General features: G+C 42.9%; 1 protein-coding gene across 1 annotated transcript in view; it reads left to right on the top strand.

Moving 5' to 3' along the window:
* The window catches only part of LOC120048003 (ETS-related transcription factor Elf-1-like), a 76,251-nt gene that overhangs the window by 28,749 nt on the left and 19,790 nt on the right, over positions 1-27,712 (top strand). The window contains exon 2 of the mRNA XM_038993660.1: positions 21,917-22,308. Within this exon, the coding sequence (XP_038849588.1) occupies positions 22,237-22,308 (72 nt within the window). The 5' untranslated portion in view covers positions 21,917-22,236. The remainder of the gene's footprint in view (positions 1-21,916; positions 22,309-27,712) is intronic.

Raw genomic sequence — 27,712 nt, 5'->3', positions numbered from 1 at the left:
ATGCGTTTTTGCATTGTGATTCTCATCAGGAGAAGTCACAACCAGAGATGGTTGTCTGTTCCCTTTATTCAAAGTAGTGAAGGCTACCTTGTTTGTTAGACCCTACATGTATGTTGTGTGCAGATAGTGTAATATGTTTTCCACCTAGTATCATATACATGATCACTCAGCTTTATTTTTTATTTTTTTTTGTAACCTTTATTTAACTAGGCAAGTCAGTTAAGAACAAATTCTTATTTTCAATGACGGCCTAGGAACAGTGGGTTAACTGCCTTGTTCAGGGGCAGAACGACAGATTTGTACCTTGTCAGCTCGGGGATGCGAACTTGCAACCTTTACGGTTACTGGCCCAATGCTCTAACCACTAGGCTACGCTGCCGCCCCAAGTAGGCCTACTACATTACTTTAACCTTCTATGGTTGAATAACAACAGGTCGCCATTCAACCCCTCTAATACAACAATGCTTGTCTGTCTCTATGGACATGTGGTTTATTGTCCTCCTCATCTCCTGCATCAATGCTGCACCTTCCCCTCTGCTATCATAAACAAACGACCTGCTTTATAAAGTCTGGCTGGCGCTGCTTCACAAATATTGACCTGTACCGGCTCGGCTCCTTCTCTCCCACCTACACCCAACCTCACACAATACAATACGCTGCAGTGAAAACCAAATTACAACATGGTCAAATGTGGAATTGAATTAATAGAACATGAAAAACCACAGCAATTTGATGGATGTCTATTCTATGATTTTAAGCAGAATCGGTGAATCCCAAACTACCCCCTCGCTCGGTGTGCCCTCAGTTATGTGTTGCTGACAAAACTCAGAGGGTGACTTCCAGAGTAGCGAGGGGATCAGTAAACCCATCAACTTCGGGTCACACTCCTGACTTGAATGATGCAATTCATGTTCCCCTTTTAAATAATTAAACGAGAATGATATTCAAATCCCCTGTCGTTTTACCTCAGTAACTGTTAAACATTTAATTTGGGACGTATTCCGTTTGTTTTATGTGTCAAGTCTCTAAATCAGACACAAACGCACGTGTCATATAATTAGGCACGCCTCTCAATTATTTTGTAGGAAATTGTGCAAACTCCAAACATGTTGGGGTGTGTGTTGGGATAGTACTACCATCTGGAGCCTACATCCTTGCTGACTTGGTCGAAGTGGTTATTGGAGGGCCTAATTAGCACGTACACTCTTGATCATTTTCACTCCCTCAGTTTTGGGACACTTGTGCGTGCATATGGCGGCGGCGTGGGAAGGGTGTGATATGGGATTCAGCCTTTGACTGCTCCTGATGTCACTGAATGCATAATGTGAACAAATTTGACATAAGTGGTGATTTCGTAACATGTTTTATGTGAAAGTCTTTCAAGGATGAAAAGCTTAATCATAACCTATACAATGACAGTGGCTCGACCTCAAGCAACATTGTCCTAGAGCTCTTTCCTTCTCTTAACCCTTCCCCCAACGTCCTTCAGTTCTGACAACATGATGTGACAAAGACGACAAGGAAAGGCCAAGTGCAGAGACTACTTTCTACTACTACTGTAACATCTCAGGCACGCAATACCATACCAAACGTCACAGATGAATGAATGCCGAGTGAATTTTTTGCGGGGTGGTTAGTTTAGTAACTAAATAATATTTTCCGGTGGTATAAGGTACTTAAGTAAAAATACTTTAGTACTACTTCAGTAGTTTTTTGGGGTATCTGTACTTTACTATTTATATTTTTGACAACTTTTACTTTTACTTCACTACATTCCAATAGAAAATATTGTACATTTAACTCCATACATTTTCCCTGACAACCAAAGGTAATTGTTACATTTTCAGTGCTTAGCAGGACCAGAAATTTGTGAAATTCACACACTTATCAAGAGAACACGTGATCATCCCTACTGCCTATGGTCTGGCAGACTCACTAAACACAAATGCATCTTTTGTAAATAATGTCTGAGTGTTGGAGTGTGCTCCTGGCTATCCGTACATTTTAAAAACAAGAAATTGGTGCTGTCTGCTTTGTATAAAATAAGGAGTTTTAAATAATTTATACTTTTACATCTACCTTTGATACTTAAGTATATTTGAGAAATTACATTTACTTTTGATACTTAAGTATATTTTGAACCAAATACTTTTAGACTGTTACTCAAGTAGTATTTTACTGGGTGACTTTCACTTTTAGGAATGGGTACTCTTTCCACCACTGATCCCCCCCATGTCCCTCTGGGATGTGTCTGCTTGACATCATGGAGGAATGACTCACTCTTACAAACTTCTCATATTGAGACTGGGGTTGACTTGACACACACACTTTTACAGGCTCTAAGATTAGATATATAATACTCTGGTAACCTGGCATTTCATTGTCTGAAGTCAAATAAACTCATTAAGAAGATTTGGTGTTCTCTCAGTTGTCTAGGGTGAGAGTGGTCCTGGCTGTCAAGGTTTTAGAGGGTATCAGAATGTAAGAGCTGATTTGCTGGTTGTTTAGCTGTTTACCGACAGCTCACTCTTAGTCTTAATCTTTACATCTCTGCTAAAGCTGCAAATAGGAATTCCACCACTTATTTGTGTGATTTCAAACTGAAGTGACTCACCCACAGGAATTATGCCACAATTTTAGTACCTCATGAGCTTACTCAATGCAGTACTATAGATGCATGCAAGTGATTTGTTTGAAGGGGCACTGAAGATCAAATGCAATGTCTTTTGAATTGATTATGTTTCAAATAAATACAATAAATCTTGTGTATTTTCTCCTAAAAATGTATCAAATTAAGGGGACATAGGACATGTGCTCACTTCAGTTTCCCCCCTGTTCTCAGTTTCAATGCCTCTGGATGCATGCAAAAAAAGCCTGGTCCCTCGCCCAAAGACAAGTAGCTTTTTTATAGCATTTGACCCCAAAGCCTGCGAGAAGATTGAGGCCAATGAAGCAGAGTTAAGCTCCTCTTTCTTTAGGCATGCTGACTGTGTGTGTTGCTGACTTGCAGCATGCCTGACGATGGGTGGACACACCAGCCTGCTTGTGTCCAAACCTGTTTTGGTATGTACCGCTCTGAGCAGCCAGGCCCCCACTCCCAGAAGGAGCAAAAGCCTGTGTTCTGATAGCGCTAAACGATTTGAGGACACTATCTCAGTACAGACTTGGTATGCTATAATTTCTGCCTCAAGCAACTACTGGAGAAACAAAAGTATCTTGACTGCATTTTCCTCCTCGTTTTTATAACAGCTGTCTATGGAACCATGGTTCTTAGGGTAAACCTTGCAAACTGGCATGTCTGAAGTATTATCTGTTGGAAAATGCAGAGCAAAGTTTCAAGGTGCCGTGGTCTGGTCGTCTGGTGAGGTGAAAAAGCAGGAATCTCACGGTCAACTTTGTTTTCATTCAAGGTTGTTGCTGCATGATTTAGTGTGTGAACTGTGAAGCATGGTGGGTGTGTGAACTGCGAAGCATTTTGGGTGTGTATACTGTGAAGCATGGTGGGTGTGTGTACTGTGAAGCATGGTGGGTGTGTGTACTGTGAAGCATTGTGGGTGTGTGTACTGTGAAGCATTGTGGGTGTGTGTACTGTGAAGCATGGTGTTGTGCTGCTGGTATATTTTTCATTTTTATTCTTGTATCCTCCTGCCGACCTGTGCTGTGACATGTCGGTATTGGTATGAATGTAAACACATCAGGGGTGGGCGTTTGTGTGTTTGTTTGTGTGTGTGTGTGTGTGTGTGTGTGTGTGTGTGTGTGTGTGTGTGTGTGTGTGTTAGACAGAGAGTTGGCGGGGGCGGTGGTATTTCACAATCACACATCTGCTACCATGGAGCATAGTTTAAAAAAAGTCCATCTGAGGGCCATTGGACTTGGAATTAGCTTCACAGGGCCATGTCTTAGCAGTAGTTTCCACTTAATTTTGACTTAAAGGGGTACTATGTTAGCGTTTAGGCAGCTGTTGCTTAGGAGATAGAGAGAGGTTTCTGTACAACTTTGGGATGCTGGATGGAGCTGAAAGTGGTTTTTGCTATTCCAGTCTGGTCATGTACCAAATTGTTACCTCACAGCAGCCAAAACAACGGGAGAGTCTTCAAAACAAAGCAATTCAAATATTTCTGAGAGAGGAGAATTGTCAATGCACAGTAAGAGGCAGCTGAACTGAGGCAGAGAGATGCATACTTTCATTGTCTCTGTCTTTTCCATTTCAACCTATTGTGTCACTCAAACACATAAGGTCCTCAAAGCCCAGAGAGAGACGAAACCAGCTAAAAACCACCCAGGCTCACATGACATATGTCAAAACCATTAGATATACAATTAACATCACACATAAACCTCAAACTTTCTTTTGACGTGCCTCGAGAAGCAGGGAACTAATTCTTGGACCAAGGACAAATGTAAAGATTCTTCAACAACAGAGTCATCCGTCTACACCCACATTTTGCAAGCATGTTAGTTCACAACTGGATCCTGTTAATAGCTAATAATTTCACCTCAGTGTGCATGAACCAGGTTGGAGATGGGGTCAATGATGATGAACAAACAACCATCTCCCATGTGAGATTTGCATCGCTGCTCTTCAATATCATTCTGTGTTTTTGATCACAGATGACCAATAGGCGCCTTTCCAGTTTCTGGATTCTAATCATTCTTGCTATTCCGTGAACAGGTAAAATGGCCGAATTTACATTTTAATGAGTAGCCTCTTGTAGCACTCATGTAGCTGCTAGCTTTACTCGAGATATAAGGGGGCAGATGTATTTATTTGCCCCTTTCTGCAATTTCCTGTCCTGTTTTCACAAGTCAAATGGCTCTTCCTATCTGTGGCGTGTGGCCTGTTGCCACATAATAGAAACAGATTGCTGGTGGTGGGGGTAGTTCTGAAAAATGTTCTTAAGACCACACCATGACTATCATTCAGAATCCATGGTTTGGACGGTTGGCTATTTACCTCAGGTAAGATAGAAAATATTATGTTTGACCAATGCTTTACTGGCAGAACATAGTGACAGGAGCTTGGTTCTTCTTAGAATTGGCGTAAAACCAGTGTAAAAGGGGCTATATTTGGTGGGTGGCAACACCTTGCTCACGAACACATGGGGAAGGAAGGAACGGAAAGGGGTTACCTAGTCAGGTTTCTGTGTGTGTCTATATGTTAGATGTAAGTGTGAGTTTTGGAAGGGCATGTATAGCATATCTAGGTTATCTTCACTGTTGATGTTGAGACTGGTGTTTTGCGGGTACTATTTAATGAAGCTGCCAGTTGAGGACTTGTGAGGTGTCTGTTTCTCAAACTAGACACTCTAATGTACTTGTCCTCTTGCTCAGTTGTGCACCAGGGCCTCCCACTCCTCTGTCTATTCTGGTTAGTGCCAGTTTGCAATGTTCTGTGAAAGGAGTAGGACACAGCGTTGTACAAGATCTTCAGTTTCTTGGCAATTTCTCACATGGAATAGCCTTCATTTTTCAGAACAAGAATAGACTGACGAGTTTCAGAAGAAAGGTCTTTGTTTCTGGCCATTTTGAGCCTGTAATCAAACCCACAAATTCTGATGCTCCAGATACTCAACTAGTTTAAAGAAGGCCAGTTTTATTGCTTCTTTAATCAGTACAACAGTTTTCAGCTGTGCTAACATAATTGCAAAAGGGTTTTCTAATGATCAATTAGCCTTTTAAAATGATAAACTTGGATTAGCTAACACAACGTGCCATTGGAACACAGGAGTGATGGTTGCTGATAATGGGCCTCTGTACAGCTATGTAGATATTCCATAAAAAATCAGCCGTTTTCAGCAACAATAGTAATTTACAACATTAACAATGTCTACACTGTATTTCTGATCAATTTGATGTTATTTTAATGGACAAAAAAATAGCTTTTCTTTCAAAAACAAGGACATTTCTAAGTGACCCCAAACTTTTGAACGGTAGTGTACATAGAGTGGGATCTGAAATTATTGATAAAGATGAGCAATAAGGACTGTATAAACTAAATAATCCTGAATGAATCATGAATAAAGATGAGTGGGAAAATTACAGAGGGTCAAAGATCATACCCCAAAGACATGCTAACATCCCGTTATTGTAATGGTGAGAGGTTAGAATGTCTTGGGGGTATGATCTTTGACCCTCACTCATCATTATTCACGATTTATTCAGGATTATCCATAGTCCTGGTAACATCCACATTAATGTAGAAGTGTTTAGAAACCTATTCTATTTTTATTTACAATACTGCAAAATGACACAATACATTATTTACCATTTAATTTCTATTGGGCATAAAATTATCTTAAACACAACCAAAACGAACTGAAAATGCATCCAAAAGTTTGTAGCATCACAAGTTTGATGTAATCATTTTGTGCTCGGAATATGGGAACAAATACTAAACTTTTGACTACTTTATTCATAGGAATCTTTAAGAAAAAATGTATTACTTGTTAAACAATATCTCTTTCTCTGAGCAATTGTATTAGAAAATAATATAATTTCCCCCCCAGAATGTTGTATACAATATAGCATAAAATATTATTTATTTTATACAGTCATTATTGCTCATCTTTATCAAGGTTGTCAATAATTTCAGACCCCACAGTTCCTGAGTTTTGGACTATGTAAGGCCACAGAGGAAGGGTAGAAACACGTCAAAGACCCAATGAGTTAGTTAGAAGCAAGGAGGGGTAGTTGTGCAAAATAACATTTGACTCTTGCACTGAGAGAGGTTTTCTACTGAATGTGGTTTAACAGACAGGAAGTCGCTGAAACCCAGTGATGCATTTCCTGTCAGCGCAAGCTTCACAGGTCAGTTTGTGGCTGCTGTTTGTTTCTCTTCTCTCAATTATATTTTGTGCCTCTATTTTCAGTTTTCTACTCCCTCTTCTCTCTGTCCTCATGCATGGTATGCTCTGCCATGATAGGGAGGTGTGTGTGTCAATATATTTCCAAAGCATCATAATACTTGTGTAGGCTACAAGTAAGCTACAATTAGTAATACAAAAAAAACATTCCTAGATTTGAATGATTTAACTCTCACATCCGTATGAAGACTCAATGCAGAAGTCATGTGAATTTTGGTAATCTATGATCAATAAATTAGATTATCATGCTCTAGACTCTACACACACAGCTGATCTGTCTGCTTAAAAAACATAGTAAATTACCATGCAAATGATCATGGTACTCATGTGGCTCTATGCGCTGTGAGGTAGCACTATGAGCTGTGTTGTCACACCAGAGGGCTAGCTATAGCTCTTCAGATTTAACCTTAGCGAGTTAGCACTAGCAGCACCAGTCTGTATTGCCACACACCACAGAATGCTATAGCTCTTCAGGGTTGGCCTTAGAAAGTTAGCACTAGCAGCAGCTGTCTGTGAGGGTGCTGCTGCCTGCGACCTTGTCCATATTAGCCCTTCTCTCACTCAGAGCCTGGGGCTGCAGTGGAATAGTACAAGGTTTACGAGAGATCAGATTAAATTCCATCTCTCCCACTGAAAGCCCTGTACTGGAGGTGACCTTTTTCTCTCCATCTCCATTTGGCCGTAGCACACCAGCCCACCTCCCTGTGCATTACTACAACAGACAGACATCACTGTTGGTTTGGATGCAGGTGTTTTGTTTAGAATGACGGCTGCATTATCAACTCGATGTTGTTTAATATCAAACTCAACTGACTCATACAGAACAGAGTAATCAATCCCATATCCCAAACTTCAGGCATACCGAACAGTAACAGCACTGTAGAACTGTGTGTTAATGTAACTCTCAATGCAGCACTGTAGAACTCAGACATATCAGTCCAGATTACATGTTAGATATTGTTGCACTGTCGGAACTAGTAGCACAAGAATTTCGCTACCCTCGCAATAACATCTGCTTTCCATGTGTATATGACCAATAACATTTGATTTGATTTGAGACATAGCGGCATGTTTTGTTGTTTCGCTTTACTGGCCGCACTCGCCAGCTCAAATCAAGTCAAATCAAATTGTACTTGTCACATGCTTCCTAAACAACAGGTGCAGACTAACAGTGAAGTGCTTACTTACGGGCCCTTTCCAACAATGCAGAGAGAAAAATTGAGAAATAATAGAAAACTAGTAACACAAGGAATAAATACACAATGAGTAACGATAACTTGGCTATATACACAGGGTGCCAGTATGAGTCGATGTGCTGGGGTATGAGGTAATTGAGGTAGATATGTACATACGGGTAGAGGTAAAGCTGGGCGTTGTTAGAGGATGCCTATGTCCTCTGCCTTCATTTTTGGCCATATATCTCACCCGGCATGGCAACTTCTAACCTCCTATTCCCCGATAAAGTTAAAACATGTCAGGACTGTGAGCATTGTACACTACCATGGCCCATGCATGAACATGTGCCGAGCAAAGCAGAGAATACTACTGCCAGTTCTTACACACACTGCTGTAGGTTGCTGTGGTGGTGAAAGGACATTGTCTGTGTACACTCTGTTCTCTGGTGCCGAGGCAGCAGCCTCTTCATTGCGGAGGACTGTGACCTTTTCTGCTATGTATAATTCCCAAACAACTGGGCTAGTTTGCCTTGGAAGGCTGTCAATGCTTTGTTCCACTAACATGGGACATGGTGTGAGATGTCTTAAAACATTTTAGCAACTTGCATGTCTAAAAGACTTGATGTTTAATTGTGCATGTTTAATTGTCTGTGACTTATGTCAGAAGAGTGGTTAGTTCATTGTCTCCCTCAGTAGGGTTTTGCTGTTGTTGTTAAATGAAGTACATTTCTTAGCCTTTGGTCTGCTGACACCATGTGTTTTATGTCCCTGTTGATGTGCATGAGGCCAGAATCCTCTCAGGCCCGGCACTGGCTATCACAGAGCTCCAGGATTGACTTGACATCAGCCTAATACCACTGAGTCATTTCCCCAACAGGAACCCAGATGATTCCTGCAAAACAGCACTTCTCTGCTGACCACACTTGATGAGCACAAAAATGTGGTGTTGTCCTCGGTTTTTCTGGGGTTTTCTAACAACTTGTACATTGGTATTTTGCTTTGCTCTCAGGTCAGATCTACACTACCAGTCAAAAGTTTTAGAACACCTACTCATTCAAGGTTTTTATTTATTTTTACTATCTTCTACATTGTAGAATAATAGTGAAGACATCAAAACTATGAAATAACACATGGAATCATGTAGTAACCAAAAAATTGTTAAACAAACAAATCAAAATATTAAATGTTTGAGATTCTTCAAATAGCCACCCTTTGCCTTGATGACAGCTTTGCACACTCTTGGCATTCTCTCAACCAGCTTCACCTGGAATGATTTTCCAACAGTCTTGAAGGAGTTTCCACATATGCTGAGCACTTGTTGGCTGCTTTTCCTTCACTTTGCGGTCCGACTCATCCTAAACCATCTCAATTTGGTTGAGATTGGAGAACTGCCAAAGGGGGCGGAGTTGCAATCTACTGCAGCGACAGCCTGCAGAGTTCTGTCATACTATCCAGGTCTGTGCTCAAACAATTCGAGCTTCTACTTCTAAAAATCCACCTTTCCAGAAACAAGTCTCTCACCGTTCCCGCTTGTTATAGACCACCTTCTGCCCCCAGCTGTGCCCTGGACACCATATGTGAATTGATTGCCCCCCATCTATCTTCAGAGCTCGTACTGTTAGGTGACCTAAACTGGGACATGCTTAATACCCCGGCCGTCCTACAATCTAAGCTAGATGCCCTCAATCTCACACAAATGATCAATGAACCTACCAGGTACAACCCCAAATCTGTAAACACGGGCACCCTCATAGATATCATCCTGACCAACCTGCCCTCTAAATACACCTCTGCTGTCTTCAACCAGAATCTCAGTGATCACTGCGTCATTGCCTGCGTCCATAATGGGTCCGCGGTCAAACGACCACCCCTCATCACTGTCAAACGCCCCTAAAACACTTCAGCGAGCAGGCCTTTCTAATCGACCTGGCCCGGGTGTCCTGGAAGGATATTGACCTCATTCTGTCAGTAGAGGATGCCTTTGTTATTCTTTAAAAGTGCTTTCCTCACCATCTTAAATAAGCATGCCCCATTCAAAAAATGTAGAACGAGGAACAGATATAGCCCTTGGTTCACTCCAGACCTGACTGCCCTTGACCAGCACAAAAACATCATGTGGCGTACTGCATTAGCATCGAATAGCCCCCGCGATATGCAACTTTTCAGGGAAGTTAGGAACCAATATACTCAGGCAGTTAGGTAAGCAAAGGCTAGCTTTTTCAAACAGAAATTTGCATCCTGTAGCACAAACTCCAAAAAGTTCTGGGACACTGTAAAGTCCATGGAGAATAAGAGCCCCTTCCCCCAGCTGCCCACTGCACTGAGGCTAGAAAACACTGTCACCACCGATAAATCCACGATAATTGAGAATTTCAATAAGCATTTTTCTATGGCTGGCCATGCTTTCCACCTGGCTACCCCTACCCTGGTCAACAGCCCGGCACCCCCCACAGCAACTTTCCCAAACCTCCCCCATTTCTCCTTCACCCAAATCCAGACAGCTTATGTTCTGAAAGAGTTGCAAAACCTGGACCCCTACAAATCAGCTGGGCTAGACAATCTGGACCCTCTCTTTCTAAAATGATCCGCCGCAATTGTTGCAACCCCTATTACTAGCCTGTTCAACCACTTGTTCGTATTGTCTGAGATCCCCAAAGATTGGAAAGCTGCCACGGTCATCCCCCTCTTCAAAGGGGGAGACACTCTAGACCCAAACTGTTACAGACCCACGTCTATCCTACCCTGCCTTTCTAAGGTCTTCGAAAGCCAAGTTAACAAACAGATCACTGACCATTTCGAATCCCACCGTATCTTCTCCGCTATGCAATCTGGTTTCCGAGCTGGTCATGGGTGCACCTCAGCCACGCTCAAGGTCCTAAACGATATCATAACTGCCATCGATAAAAGACAACACCTTGCAGCCGTATTCATCGACCTGGCCAAGGCTTTCGACTGTCAATCACCACATTCTTCTTGGCAGACTCAACAGCCTTGGTTTCTCAGATGACTGCCTCATCTGGTTCACCAACTACTTCTCAGATAGAGTTCAGTGTGTCAAATCGGTGGGCCTGTTGTCCGGACCTCTGGCAGTCTCTATGGGGGTGCCAGCATAACTACTCTGGACGGTTCTGACTTAGAATATGTGGACAACTACAAATACATAGGTGTCTGGTTAGACTGTAAACTCTCCTTCCAGACTCACATTATGCATCTCCAATCCCAAATTAAATCTAAAATCGGTTTCCTATTTCGCAACAAAGCATCTTTCACTCATGCTGCCTAACATACCCTAGTAAAACTGACTATCCTACCGATCCTTGACTTCGGCGATGTCATTTACAAAATAGCCTCCAACACTCTACTCAGCAAATTGGATGTAGTCTATCTCCGTGCCATCCGTTTTGTCACCAAAGCGCCATATACTACCCACCACTGCGACCTTTGTGCTCTCATTGGCTGGCCCTCGCTTCATATTTGTAGCCAAACCCACTGGCTCCAGGTCATCTATAAGTCGTTGCAGGTAAAGCCCTGCCTTCTCTCAGCTCACTGGTCACCATAGCAGCACCCACCCGCAGCACGTGCTCCAGCAGGTATATTTCACTGGTCTAGAGGTCGACCGATTATGATTTTTCAACGCCGATACCGATACCGATTATTGGAGGACAAAAAAAAGCCTATACCGATTAATCGGACTATTTATTTATTTGTAATAATGACAATTACAACAATACTGAATGAACACTTATTTTAACTTAATATAATACACCAATAAAATCAATTTAGCCTCAAATAAATAATGAAACATGTTCAATTTGGTTTAAATAATGCAAAAACAAAGTGTTGGAGAAGAAAGTAAAAGTGCAATATGTGCCATGTAAAAAAGCTAACGTTTAAGTTCCTTGCTCAGAACATGAGAACATATGAAAGCTGGTGGTTCCTTTTAACATGAGTCTTCAATATTCCCAGGTAAGAAGTTTTAGGTTGTAGTTATTATAGGAATTATAGGACTATTTCTCTCTATACGATTTGTATTTCATATACCTTTGACTATTGGATGCTCTAATAGGCACTTTAGTATTGCCAGTGTAACAGTATAGCTTCCGTCCCTCTCCTCGCCCCTACCTAGGCTCGAACCAGGAACACATCGACAACTTTATCTTGGCCAGGTCGCAGTTGTAAATGAGAACTTGATCTCAACTAGCCTACCTGGTTAAATAAAGGTGGGGGGGGGGAAAAACAGCCACCCTCGAAGCATCGTTACCCATCGCTCCACAAAAGCCGCGGTCCTTGCAGAGCAAGGGGAACAACTACTCCAAGTCTCAGAGCGAGTGACGCCACCGATTGAAACGCTATTAGCGTGCACCCCGCTAACTAGCTAGCCATTTCACATCGGTTACACCAGCCTAATCTCGGGAGTTGATAGGCTTGAAGTCATAAACAGCTTAATGCTTGAAGCATTGTGAAGAGCTGCTGGCAAACGCACGGAAGTGCTGTTTGAATGAATGCTTATGAGCCTGCTGCTGCCTACCATCGCTCAGTCAGACTGCTCTATCAATTATCAAATCATAGACTTAATTATAACATAATAACACACAGAAATAAGAGCCTTTGGTCATTAATATGGTAGAATCCGGAAACGATCATTTCGAAAAACAAAACGTTTATTCTTTCAGTGAAATACGGAACCGTTCCGTATTTTATCTAACGGGTGGCATCCCTAAGTCTAAATATGGCTGTTACATTGTACAACCTTCAATGTTATGTCATAATTATGTACAATTCTGGCAAATTAATTACGGTCTTTGTTAGGAATAAATGGACTTCACACAGTTCGCAACGAGCCAGGCGGCCCAAACTGCTGCATATACCCTGACTGCTTGCACGGAACGCAAGAGAAGTGACACAATTTCCCTAATTATAAGAAATTCATGTTAGCAGGCAATATTAACTAAATATGCAGGTTTAGAAATATATACTTGTGAATTGATTTTAAAACATTGATGTTTATGGTTAGGTGCAACGACAGTGCTAAATCATCACCCGTTTGGCGAAGTAGGCTGTGATTCGATGAGAAATTAACAGGCACTGCATCGATTATATGCAACGCAGGACACGCTAGATAAACTAGTAATATCATCAACCATGTGTAGTTAAATAGTGATGATGTGAAGATTGATTGTTTTTTATAAGTTTAACGCTAGCTAGCAACTTGCTTGGCTTCTTGCTGCCCTCGCGTAACAGGTAGTCAGCCTGCCATGCAGGCTCCTCATGGAGTGCAATATAAGGCAGGTGGTTAGAGCATTGGACTAGTAACCGGAAGGTTGCAAAAACGAATCCCCGAGCTGACAAGGTAAAAATCTGTCGTTCTGCCCCTGAACAAGGCAGTTAACCCACCTTTCCTAGGCCGTCATTGAAAATAAGAATGTGTTCTTAACTGACTTGCCTAGTTAAATAAAGGTTTAATAAAATAAATCTCAGCTCACTGGTCACCATAGCAGCACCCACCCGTAGCATGCGCTCCAGCAGGTATATTTAACTGGTCACCCCCGAAGCCTATTCCTCATTTGGCTGCCTTTCCTTCCAGTTCTCTGCTGCCAATGACTGGAATGAATGACTAAAATCACTGAAGCTGGAGACTCATATCTCCCTCACTAACTTTAAGCATCAGCTGTCAGAGCAGCTCACAGATCATTGCACCTGTATATAGCTCATCTGTCAATAGCCCATCCAACTACCTCATCCCCATATTGTTATTTTATTTATTTTACTTCTTTGCACCCCAGTATCTCTACTTGCACATTCATCTTCTGCACATCTATCACTCCTGTGTTTAATTGCTAAATTGTAATTACTTCGCCACTACAGCCTATTTATTGCCTTACCTCCTTAATCTTACCTCATTTGCACACACTGTATATATATTTTTTTCTATTGTGTTATTGACTGTATGTTTGTTTATTCCATGTGTAACTCTATGTTGTTGTTTGTGTCGCACTGCTTTGCTTTATCTTGGCCAGGTTGCAGTTGTAAATGAGAACTTGTTCTCAACTGGCCTACCTGGTTAAATAAAGGTGAAAGAAAAAAATTGTGGAAGCCAGGTCATCTGATGCAGCACTCCATCACTCTCCTTCTTGGTAAAATAGCCCTTACACAGCCAGGAGGTGTGTTGGGTCATTATCCTGTTGAAAAACAAATGAGAGTACCACTAAGCCCAAACCAGATGGGATGACGTATTGCTGCAGAATGCTGTGGTAGCCATGCTGATTAAGTGTGCCTTGAATTCTAAATAAATCACAGACATTGTCACCAGCAAAGCATCCCCACACCATAACACCACCTCCTCCATGATTTACGGTGGGAACCACACATGCAGAGATCATCCGTTCACCCTCACCGCGTCTCACAAAGACACGTCGGTTGGATCCAAAAATCTCAAATTTGGACTCCAGACCAAAGGACAGATTTCCACCGGTCTAATGTCCATTACTTGTGTTTCTTGGCCCAAGCAAGTCTCTTCTTCTTATTGGTGTCCTTTAGGAGTGGTTTCTTTGCAGTAATTTTACCATGAAGGCCTGATTCACACAGTCTCTTTTGAACAGTTTATGTTGAGATGTGTCTGTTACTTGAACTCTGTGAAGCATTTATTTGGGCTGAAATTTCTGAAGCTGGTAACTAATGAACTTATCCTCTGCAGCAGAGGTAACTCTGGGTCTTCCATTCCTGTGGCGGTCCTCATGAGAGCCAGTTTTATCATAGCGCTTTATGGTTTTTGCGACTGCACTTGAAGAAATGTTCAAAGTTCTTGTAATTTTCCGTATTGACTGACCTTCATGTCTTAAAGTAATGATGGATCATTTCTCTTTGCTTATCTTAGTTGTTCTTGCCATAGTATGGATGTGGACTTAATTTTTTTTAAAATCTATATATATATGTAATTCAGTTAAGAACAAAATCTTATTTTTAAATTACGGCCTAGGAACAGTGGGTTAACTGCCTTGTTCAGTGGCAGAATGACAGATGTTTACCTTGTCAGCTCAGGGATTCGATCTTGCAACCTTTCGGTTACCAGTCCAAAGCTCTAATTACTAGGCTACCTGTTTTGCCCTACCTTGCCACAACACAACGCATTAAAAAGGTCAAACGCATTAAGAAGGAAAGAAATTCCGCAAATGAACTTTTAAGAAGGCACACCTGTTAATTGAAATGCATTCCAGGTGACAACCTCATGAAGCTGATTGAGAGAATGCCAAGAGTGTCCATTGCTCGTGTTTCTTGGCACAAGCAAGTCTCTTCTTATTATTGGTGACGTTTTAGTAGTGGTTTCTTTGCAGAAAAGTTGTCATCAAGGCAAAGGGTGGCTATTTGAAGAATCTCAAATATATTATGATTTGTTTAACACTTGTTTGGTTACTACATGATTCCATATGTGTTATTTTATAGTTATGAATTCTTCACTATTATTCTGCAATTTAGATAATAGTACAAATAAAGAAAAACCCTTGAATGAGTAGGTGTTTTAAAACCTTTGATTGGTAGTGTATGAAAATGTAGCTGCTTTGGTTTCAAAGCAAATTGTATTTGTCACATGCGCCTAATACAACAGGTGTAGGTAGACCTTACCGTGAAATGCTTTCTTGCAAGCCCTTAACCAACAATGCAGTTAAAGAAAAGATTTACTAAATAAACTAAAGTGTCAATGTAAATTGTCCAGGTGGCCATTTGATTCATTGTCTTATGGCTTTTGGGTAGAAGCTGTTAAGGAGCCTTTTGGTCCTAAACTTGGCACTCCGGTACCGCTTGCTGTGAGGTAGCAGAGAGAACAGTCTATGACTGGAGTCTCTAACAAATGTTTTGGGGGGCCTTCCTCTGACACCGCCTAATATATAGGTCCTAAATGTCAGGAAGATTGGCCCCAGTGATGTACTGGCCCATACGCACTACCCTCTGTAGCGCCTTACGGTCAGATGCTGAGCAGTTGCCATACCAGGCGGTGATGCAACCGGTCAGGGTGCTCTTGATGGTGCAGCTGTAGAACTGTTTGAGGATCTGGGGACACATGTGAAATCTTTTCAGTCTCCCGAGGGGGAAAAGGTGTTGTCGTGCGCTCTTCCCGACTGTCTTGGTATGTTTGGACCATGATAGTTCGTTGGTGATGTGAACACCAAGGAACTTGAAACTCTCGACCCGCTCCATTTCAGCCCCGTCGACGTTAATGGGGGCCCGTTTGGCCCTCCTTTTCCTATAGTCCACGATCAGTTCCTTTCTAGATAGAAAGGTATGCCTACCAAATTGAGCCTACGCTACCCACTGAGCACAGACTGCAGTTCAATATTTTGTTTTTACCTTCAATGTAGCTTCACTTTTGCCAGGCTAATAGCTAGCAGTTTCTGGGAACGAGACCATGCTCTAGAGATGTATTTGAGGTTAAGCTTTTCTGTTTGTCTCTCTGACTGAGACTGAACTACTCAAGTAGAGGGCTATATTCCGTCACTGGGATATGATGAGCTGTTGTAATTGACTGCAGTGGGTCAGTTTTCCTAAACTTTGCGGTGTTTAGGGAAGAGAGAAGTGTGATTTATGCCCACTCTCTTGTCTATCCTCTCCATCCACCCTGAAATGCCAGGAATGCCAGTGTTAGTCAGTTTCCCCGCTATCACCAAGCAGGAAAGAACTCCACACTCTCCCTGTCTTCCCTCTAACTTTCTCCCATTTCCACCCCAAAAGCGCTCATTAGATCAGGAGCTATTCTGAGACTCTTGAGCTGACAGCATTGAGGCCATGATCTTACACTCTCGATACAGGGCTAGTGAGTGTTAGAGCATGCAGCACCACCCATAATACTACCGCCCATCACATAGTTATACCAGAACCATCGGAGCATTCTCCAACCACCCTATAACAACGTCACCTCTTTTGAACATTGAACATCTCACATTTTGTAATTCGAGCAAGTAACCGGGGTCGATAAGAATAGTTTGTTCTTGGTCGGTTTTCTTGTTTCCCACAATGTTTGCGTGGTTGCCACATGCAGGCTGACTCATTGCCTAGTCATTCAATTGACTTAAATTACCTCCTTTCATGGTCAACAATGAGCTCAGCTGAGGAGAGCGAAGAGGAGGGAAGCATGGCCTGCTGGGAGCTGTGCGTTTGTTACACGGGTGTATTACATTTCGTGAAACGTTCAGAACATTGCAGATAGAACGGTAGGCCTAACAAGTTTAGCCTATGCTACCCACTGAGCACAGACTGCAGTTCAACGTTTTATATACATTTGATTGAGTTGTCAACTAACGTGAATTCAACACAAAATCATTTAGGTTAAAATGTACGTTGATTACTTTTTGCAAATCCAGTCAGTTTTCCAAGTTGATTCAACATCATCAGATAGATTTTTTTGGGTCGAAATGACATGAAAACAACATTGATTCCAACCAGTTTTTGCCCAGTGGGTAATCTCTATTCCACCTAACAGACAGTCATATCAACTGTTTTTTGCCCAGTTGGTAATCTCTATTCCACCTGACAGACAGTCATATCAACTGTTTTTTGCCCAGTTGGTAATCTCTATTCCACCTGACAGACAGTCATATCTGTTCTACACAATACAACGCTCTGTAACATCGCTCCCTTTTGAACAGACCGCAGGCCTCTAATTGGTTGTTATTGCGACTGCTAGTTACTTTGGGAGAGGGAGAGCAGTCTTCTGCTGTCTTTTCTCAGCTAGCTCCTCCTCCTACAGCACATAGAGCTGAGGACACGCTACAACAGACAGCCATGTTTGAGGGAGGGAGTGTGTGGAGCAAGTCAACCGTCAGTCACGTGACGTGAGCCACAGTGGAGTGGTAATTACTTCTACTAACTCCTGCAGTCTGAGGCTGGTCTAGAGTGGCACCACCCAGCCTAAAGTCACACTGCTTTATTTGCTCTGTGGAGGCTTGTGAAATTGAGGAACACTTTAACAGAGCAAGAGAGCGTTCCTCCCTTCTGTTTTGCTTCGCTTGTTTCTCCTCTCCTCTGGCTGAGAGTGATCTCAGCCTTCCTCTGCCTGTGCAGACAAGGCAGCTGTTGTCATGTGCTCTGGGATACTGTGCAGGTCTCTCTAATGACTGACTGTAGTATCTCTGTCTGCCCTCAGCACTGGGCCACCCAAATCAATGATTCAGTAACAGGAGGGATATAGAATACATGCATGTGAGCACACACACACACTCTCACACACACACAGACATTGTTCACATTTAACCCATCATATAGAAAAGCCAGGCCCTTCTACCTTGATATTTCTATTGATCTGATAACAGGCTTTTGGCTAGCATCAGATAACCCACTTGTGATTGGACGGTGCGAATGATTCATTCAGTCACAAGCTTATCTCTAAACTCTTGGACTAAGATAACGTAATAGTTTGGTTGATTGATGGCACTTTCAAATTCTAACAGACAGTCATGGTGGATGGCATGCTGAATAGGAGAAAAGGGAAATTGAACAGAGAAGTGAGACAGGATTGTAGGGGTCATATCATATTCTGGCCTCTCATAAAGGGACAGTTAATTTAAAAATCTAAATTTCTCAGTGCGCGTATCCACAAAACACTCATACATTTCATACACTCATACACTCCAGTCACCCACGTCATAGACTGTTCTCTCTGCTACCGCATGGCAAGTGGTACCGGAGTGCCAAGTCTAGGTCCAAAAGGCTCCTTAACAGCTTCTACCCCCAAGCCATAAGACTGCTGAACAATTAATCAGATTGCCACCCAGACTAGAGGTCAACCTATCGGCATGGCCGATTAATTAGGGATGATTTCAAGTTTTCATAAAAATCGGTAATCGTCATTTTTGGACGCCGATTATGGCCGATTACATTGCAATCCACGAAGAGACTGTGTGGCAGGCTGACCACCTGTTACTCGAGTGCAGCAAGGAGCCAAGAAAAGTTGCTAGCTAGCATTAAATGTATCTTTATAAAAAACAATCAATCTTAACATAATCACTAGTTAACTACACATGGTTGATGATATTACTAGTTTATCTAGCTTGTCCTGCGTTGCATATAATCAATGCGGTGCCTGCTAATTTATCATCGAATCACAGCCTACTTCGCCAAATGTGTAATGATTTAACAAAAGCGCATTCGCGAAAAATGCACAATCATTGCACCAATGTACCTAACCATAAACATCAATGCCTTTCTTAAAATCAATACACAAGTCTATTTTTTTAAACCTGCATATTTAGTTAAAAGAAATTCATGTTAGCAGGCAATATTAACTATGGAAATTGTGTCGCTTCTCTTGCGTTCAGTGTAAGCGGAGTCGGAGTATATGCAGCAGTTTGGGCCACCTGGCTCGTTGCGAACTCTGTGAAGACCATTTCTTCCTAACAAAGACCGTAATTAATTTGCCAGAAATATACATAATTATGACATAACATTGAAGGTTGTGCAATGTAACAGCAATATTTAGACTTAGGGTTGCCACCCGTTAGATAAAATACGGAACGGTTCTGTATTTCACTGAAAGAATAAACGTTTTGTTTTCAAAATTATAGTTTGCGGATTTTACCATATTAATGACCTAAGGCTCGTATTTCTGTGTGTTTATTATATCATAATTAAGTCTATGATTTGATAGAGCAGTCTGACTGAGCGGTGGTAGGCAGCAGTAGGCTCATAAGCATTCATTCAAACAGCACTTTCCTGCGTTTGCCAGCAGCTCTCCGCAATGTTTATGACTTCAAGCCTATCAACTCCCGAGATTAGGCTGGCAATACTATAGTGCCTATAAGAACATCCAATAGTCAAAGGTATATGAAATACAAATGGTATGGAGAGAAATAGTCCTATAAATTCCTATAATAACTACAACCTAAAACTTCTTAACTGGGAATATTGAAGACTCATGTTAAAAGGAGCCACCAGCTTTCATATGTTCTGAGCAAGGAACTTTAAATGTTAGCTTTTTTTTAGCACTTTTTTAGCACTTTTACTTTCTTCTCCAACACTGTGTTTTTGCATTATTTAAACCAAATTGAACATGTTTCATTTATCTGAGACTAAATTGATTTTATTTATGTATTATATTAAGTTAAAATAAGTGTTCATTCAGTATTGTTGTAATTGTCATTATTACAAATCTATGTTAATAAAAATCGGCCGATTTAATCGGTATCACCTTTTTTGGTCCTCCAATAATCGGTATCGGTGTTGAAAAATCATAATCGGTCGACCTCTAACCCAGACTATTTACATTAACCCCCCCTTTGTATTTATAATGCTGCTACTCGCTGTTTATTATCTATGCATAGTCCCAAATTACCTCGACTAACCTGTACCCTCGCACATTGACTCGGTTATTGTTATGTCATTTTCTTTATTATTATATATTTTTTTTACTTTAGTTTATTTAATAAATATTTTCTTAACTCTATTTCTTGAACTGCATTGTTGGTTAAGGGCTTGTAAGTGAGCATTTCACAGTAAGGTCCACACCTGTTGTATTTGGCACATGTGACAAATAACATTTGATTTGATTTACATTTTAAGTGATTGATTTTGACTTTGAAGTGAACTGTCCCTTTAAGTCTAGAAGGGAGCATTGGAGTTGGGCAGTACCAATGATGTCATAGACTGTATCCTGCATAGAATGAAATGTGCCTAAAATAAATATACTTTATCTCTATGCAGCCAGGACTGGGTTCTCATATGAACCTGACCTGTAGATGTTTACATTGTTCCCAGAGACGCAGAGAGAGAAGGTTTCTGCCTAGTCCAGGTTTATGTGTGCTGTCTGCTCCGTGTGTGGTCCCTATCCTGTCTCACTGCTTTTTGTGCAGAGTCACCTAGTAGACCGAGCTGTCAGAGTTGTCACTGTGCCCATGGAGAGGGATTAATGGGGGTGCCTAGAATGGAAGCACCCCCCCATTTGCCCACACCATTCCCCTGGGAGGGGGCAAGTGTCCTCTCACCCCCTTTTCCCATTATTCCTTTCCACTCCTCTCCACTCCCCCTTTCTCTCATCTGAGCTTTATGTTATGAGCAGACTGGGAAGAAACAAGCAACTTTTAATCACAAATTTGGGAAATGGACACTGGGTATGTACATAGTCAATGGTAGGCTTCGAGGGGACTCCTATGGTAAGTACACATATAGCTCATCTCTTGGCAGTTGTACTGTAGACTACTTTATCACTGACCTCAACCCAGAGTCTCTTAGAGTGTTCAGTCAGTCCACTGAAACCCCTATCAGATCACAGCAAAATCACACTCTACTTGAACAGAGCTTTGCTCAGTCATGAGGCATCAAAGCCAAAGGAACTGAATAATATTAAGAAATGCTACAGTATTCCTCTCCTCGCCTAATTTGAACCCCACACATCTTCCCTCTCTCATCCTCCCCGCCTTTTCACCACCCTCTCAGAGACACAATTGGACCAGGAATGCACTTGGTCAGGCATTTCAAGGCAAACAGGCCCCACCCTGCAACAGTAGAGAAAGAAGGGGGGGGGGGGGGGGGGGGGGGGGGCTTACTAAGTACTGCTGCCATCCTGACTCTCTCAATTCAATGAATCTCTCTCTACTCTCTACTGTTGCCAGCCCCCCCCCCCCCCCCCCCCCCCTTTAATCTTTAAGCAGACCACCGGCCCCTCCCTTTCCCCTCCATTGCCCTTGAGACCAGCTTGTGGGGTGTGGGCTACGCTTTCCCTACGATAGGCTTTATTTCATCAGGCGGATACAGCTTTGTGGTGCACAGGAGACCCAGGTTCGACTTTGAACCCCAGTCAGTCACAGTTGGTCTTACACACACACACACACACACACACACTTGGCTCCTAATGAATGTTTACTGACATGTTCCTCTCTCTCTCCTCTCTCTCAGGCAGGTGTAGATGCTCCAGACGCAGCAGGCCCCAGGAAGAGGCTGCCTCCATCCATCAGTGCGGCTCTTCTCTGATTCCTGGGTCTCTGTCGCACTTTGCACCACACCTTAACAGGGACCACAGAGAAAATAAACAGGAGTGAGGAGGCCTCTGGATATTCTCAAGAAGGGAAGCCTTTTTGTTTTGACCCACAGTATCACTGACCTTTCAACCTTTGGTTCAATCTGGTGGTTTCCTTGTGATTGGACACTCCCTAGAGGGGTTGGAAATCACCCTCCCCGTCTGTCCGTCTGCGTCCTACCTTCGGACCTCCATCACTATGGCGACTGCGGTGCAGCCCAACGAGCTGGTGTTTGAGTTCGCTAGCAATGGGATGGATGAGATAAACCAGGTACCTGTCATTACATTGGAGCTTAGCAGTAGTCGATATCAGTATTGTTATCATGTACCACTACCACCAATATAGAAAACTTCAAGATGGAGTCTGCAGTAGGGGGAAACGGCACCACTGGCCACCTCACCACCATTGTTATAGTTTTTGCTGCTGAGGTGCATCGCGCAACATGGTAAAAAAAACTTGCAGTACATATTGTGCTCTTCTAACGCGCGTGCAATAATGTCTGAGGGGAAAAAACGGTGTTTGTTGTTTGCAGTAACTTCTTTTTTGTTGTAATATTGCATCAGATGTGCCTGATTCACCATTAAGGTTTCCTGCAAGTCACTCTAAGTAACATAATACAAAAAATCCCCATCAAAATCTGTCAATTTAGGCTAGAGCATGGGCTGCATCTCAATCCACCGCATCCGCCTATGTCGGCCTTCCGCGTCTGCGGTGGAAAGTGGCCGAGCTACAGCAGTGTTTTTCAGAGCATGAGACATCCCCGAAAATCGGTCTTCTCACGAAAACGGCTCTATTATGACCACTCTATGGATAGGATAGACTCTCACGCTCTCTTTTTCCCCCACAAGTGTCATGGAACTCGTCTGAAGGTGACCCATACAAATGAATGGAAATATGGAGGTAGTTTTGTGCCAACAAAAATCTGGGGTTAAATATGTGTCCAAAAAAACAAAAATATTTCCTGAGCTTTCTTATGTCTACTAGATATCGGACAGATACTTTAAAACCTTATTCCTTATGATTTATTTTTGGACTGTCTTTTTTTCCATTTATGAATGTGTTATTCAGTGCATTTCTATGGGCTATAGTAGTAAAGGCCAAATTCAATATTTTATCAAATAATTGTAAATGTAAAGGGGTACTAAAATTCTAAATCAAATAGCTAAATGATCCATGGTATGATCATCTTAAAATTATTCCATATGTTAGCTTAGTATGGAGAGAAAGAGTGGAGTATGAAGGGATGGCAAGGAGAGGGCTGGGAAATGAAGTGTGGGCTGTAGGGAGGACAGAGACGGAAAGTGTGAGAGACCTGGAGTTGGGACTCTTTTAGTGTGCGTGGGAGGAGAGGGTGGGGCTTTGCCAGGACCCAGTCAATTTACAGCACAAATGTACGGTTTGTATGTGTTAGTCCACTTCAGTGCCCAGGTGTGTTTATCTTACCTCCACATCTTTGTCTGAATTCTGTGGAACAGGTTTGTGTGTGTGTGTGTGTGTGTGTGTGTGCACGTGTTTGTGTGTCTCTGCATTTTGTATTTGTGTAGATGTGGAGGGATGAGTTGTCACTGGATCCTCTTGCCTGAATGTCCTGGTTCATGCCTAACCAGACATACCTGTTGTGTGGAAATAACACAGGCCTCCTCTAGGGTTTCTCCCTGCGCAGAGGATTACATCGCCTGTCCACCTGGTAGCTTGAAAAAAGCTCTTAAACTTAACTTATATATATTTAGTGCTAACGAAGGTGGCCATTTTGTTTTTGCCGGAGCTAGCTAGTCTGAAGGGTTTATCTTTCCGTATGGGGTCTGTTGGAATCGGAGAAAGCCACAGCTAGCCTAGCTTGCTGGACAGTAATGACTAGCCTTCTTATATTGGATTTTACAGTCAATAAGTAGCTCCCTGAATCAGAGCCATGGTGTAATGATTTCAGAATGATGTTTACCTCAGTTTAGCATCTGAAAGCTGCTATTAGAGTTATATGGCAGCCTGCTGTGAGAGTTATATGGCAGCCTGCTATTAGAGTTCTATGGCAGCCTGCTATTAGAGTTCTATGGCAGCTTGCTGTGAGAGTTCTATGGCAGCCTGCTATTAGAGTTGGCAGCCTGCTGTGAGAGTTCTATGGCAGCTTGCTGTGAGAGTTCTATGGCAGCTTGCTGTGCGAGTTCTATGGCAGCCTGCTATGAGAGTTCTATGGCAGCCTGCTGTGGTCATACACTTATTTACACCCACTCCCGCATTTAACTGAACAGTCATTCAAGTACAGAACTCCATTAGGTCTAGTCTCTCAAAAGCACACCCCTTTTTAATTATTTCAGTTATCTGTGGTGTGGCAATGTATGCCATTCACTTCCTCTATCAGCCCCATTAGGGGATGTTAAAAGTAGGTAGGTGGGGCTAACAACGGCGTCATAGGCAGGTAAAGCAGAACCGAGTTGATTATAGGGGAACCTCTCACACACAGGGGCTTGCTTTCATAGCCGAAACTGGGAACTTGGAGATAAAAATCACCCAGTGATCGTTATCTCTCTGGTTTCCCTAGAGGCAGCCATTATGGCGCATGTGTAATTTGTTCTAAATTTCATACTCTGTTTTACACCTTTAATTAGCTTAGAGTGTCTCTTGACTCCTTCTGGTCAACATGATACTGGTCCGCCATGTTTTCGTGATACCGGGCCGCCATGCTTTCGTGATACCGGGCCGCCACGCTTTCATGGTACTGTGCCGCCATGTTTTCATGGTACTGGGCGGCCATGTTTTCATGGTACTGGGCCGTTTCTTTTTCTTGATACTGGGCGGCCATGTTTTCATGGTACTGGGCCGCCACGTTTTCATGATACTGGGCCGCCACGTTTTCATGATACTGGGCCGCCACGTTTTCATGATACTGGGCCGCCACGTTTTCATGGTACTGGGCCGCCACGTTTTCATGGTACTGGGCCGTTTCTTTTTCTTGATACTGGGCGGCCATGTTTTCATGATACTGGGCCGCCACGTTTTCATGGTACTGGGCCGTTTCTTTTTCTTGATACTGGGCGGCCACGTTTTCATGATACTGGGCCGCCACGTTTTCATGATACTGGGCCGCCACGTTTTCATGGTACTGGGCCGCCACGTTTTCATGATACTGGGCCGCCTTGTTTTCATGATACTGGGCCGCCACGTTTTCATGGTACTGGGCCGCCACGTTTTCATGATACTGGGCCGCCACGTTTTCATGGTACTGGGCCGTTTCTTTTTCTTGATACTGAGCGGCCATGTTTTCATGATACTGGGCCGCCACGTTTTCATGATACTGGGCCGCCACGTTTTCATGATACTGGGCGGCCATGTAACGGCTGTTGGTGGAAGAAGGCGAGGACCAAAGCGCAGCCTATTACGTGTTCATGTTTGTTTATTGACACTGAACACTAAATACAAAAATAACAAAGGGAATAACCGAAACAGTCCTGAAAGATTAAAAACACTAAACAGAAAACAACTACCCACAAACACAGGTGAGAACAGGCTACCTAAGTATGGTTCTCAATCAGAGACAACGATTGACAGCTGCCTCTGATTGGGAACCATACCAGGCCAAACACATAGAAATACAACACACAGAACAAAACATAGAATGCCCACCCCAACTCACGCCCTGACCAACCAAAATAGAGACATAAAAAGGATCTCTAAGGTCAGGGCGTGACAGGCCATGTTTTCATGGTACTGGGCGGCCATGTTTTCATGGTACTGGGCCGCCACGCTTTCATGATACTGGGCCGCCTACGCTTTCATGGTACTGAGCCGCCACATTTTCATGGTACTGGGCCGCCACGCTTTCATGGTACTGGGCCACCATGTTTTCATGCTACTGGGCTGTTTCTTTTTCTTAATACTGGGCGGCCATGTTTTGATACTGGGCCGCCATGTTTCCCTGTGTGGGGTGTATCACAACGGAGATTCACTAAGTTAGCCATTCTACAGATATAGCTCTTTTGTTACAAAACTGGAGCTGACAGGGGGTATTGAGAATATCGAGTGCATCCTGTTTCCATTGATCATCCTTGAGATGTTTATACAACTTGATTGGACCTGTGGTCAACTCAATTGATGGGACATGATTTGGAAGGGCACACACCTGTCTGTATAAGGTCCCACAGTTGACAATGCATGTCAGAACCAAACCAAGCCATGAGGTCGAAGGAATTGTCCGTAGAGCTCCGAGACAGGATTGTGTCAGGGCACAGATCTGGGGAAGGGTACCAAAACATTTCTGCAGCATTGAAGATGGCCTCCATCATTCTTAAATGGAAGAAGTTTGGAACCACCAAGACTCTTCCTAGAGCTGTCCACCCGGCCCAAACTGAGAAATTGGGGGAAAAGGGCCTTGGTCAGGGAGGTGACCAAGAACCCGATGGTCACTCTGACAGAGCTCCAGAGTTCTTCTGTGGAGATGTGAGAACCTTCCAGAAGGACAACCATCTCTGCAGAATTCCACCAATCAGGCCTTTATGGTAGAGTGGCCAGACAGAAGCCATTCCTCAGTAAAAGGCACATGACAGCCCACTTGGAGTTTGCTAAAAGGCACCTAAAGGACTCTCAGACCATGAGAAACAAGATTCTCTGGTCTGATGAAACCAAGATTGAACTCTTTGGCCTGAATGTCAAGCGTCACATCTGGAGGAAAGCTGGTACCATCCCTACAGTGATGCATGGTGGCAGCATCATGCTGTGGGGATGTTTTTCAGTGGCAGGGACTGGGAGACTTGTCGGGATCGAGAGAGAGATGAACGGAGCAAAGTACTGAGATCCTTGATGAAAATCTGATCCAGAGCGCTCAGAATCTCAGACTGGGGTGAAGGTTCACCTTCAAACAGGACAATGACCCTAAGCACATAGCCAACACAACACAGGAGTGGCTTCGGGACAAGCCTCTGAATGTCCTTGAGTGGCCCAGCCAGAGCCCGGACTTGAACCCGATCGAACATCTCTGGAGAGACCTGAAAATAGCTGTGTAGCGACGCTCCCCATCCAACCTGACAGAGCTTGAGAGTATCTGCAGAGAGGAATGGGAGAAACTCCCCAAATACAGGTGTGCCAAGCTTGTAGCGTCATACCCAAGAAGACTAGAGGCTGTAATCGCTGCCAATGGTGATTCAACAAAGTACTGAGTGAAGGGTCTTATGTAAATGTAATATTTCAGTTGTAATTTTTTTATACATTTGCAAAAATGTTTTTGCTTTGTCATTATGGGGTATTGTGTGTAGATTGATGAGGGGGGGAAATTATTTAATTCATTTTAGAATAAGGCTGTAACATAATAAAATGTGGAACAAGTGAAGGGGTCTGAATACTTTTGAATGCACTGTATGCGCGAAAGCTATCTAGCTGGCTAACTATTTGATCCTGCTTTGTGACAAACCCTCCAGGTGCAACTGAGCCCCATTTACGTCAAAACAACAACAGTAGACAGACACAGACATCTTCTGCCCCGTCAGCAGATTCTGTGTGGGATTCAGTCTGTCATGGTCTGGTCCTGCTATGGAGGGGAGACAGTGTGGGGTTTAATACACTGCAGTGAACTCAGCAGACTCACTGGTGCTCTCTTCATGTCTGGATACACACGTGTGCTCACGGACTCACTCACATCAGTGAATCCAGATGGGGCTCCCTACTGACTGAGATGCTGCTATAGTCT

The sequence above is a fragment of the Salvelinus namaycush genome, chromosome 5, assembly GCF_016432855.1.
Source record: "Salvelinus namaycush isolate Seneca chromosome 5, SaNama_1.0, whole genome shotgun sequence".
Lineage (NCBI taxonomy): Eukaryota > Metazoa > Chordata > Actinopteri > Salmoniformes > Salmonidae > Salvelinus > Salvelinus namaycush.
Note: the sequence above shows the minus strand (reverse complement) of the source record. Positions and strands in the feature narration are given on the sequence as shown.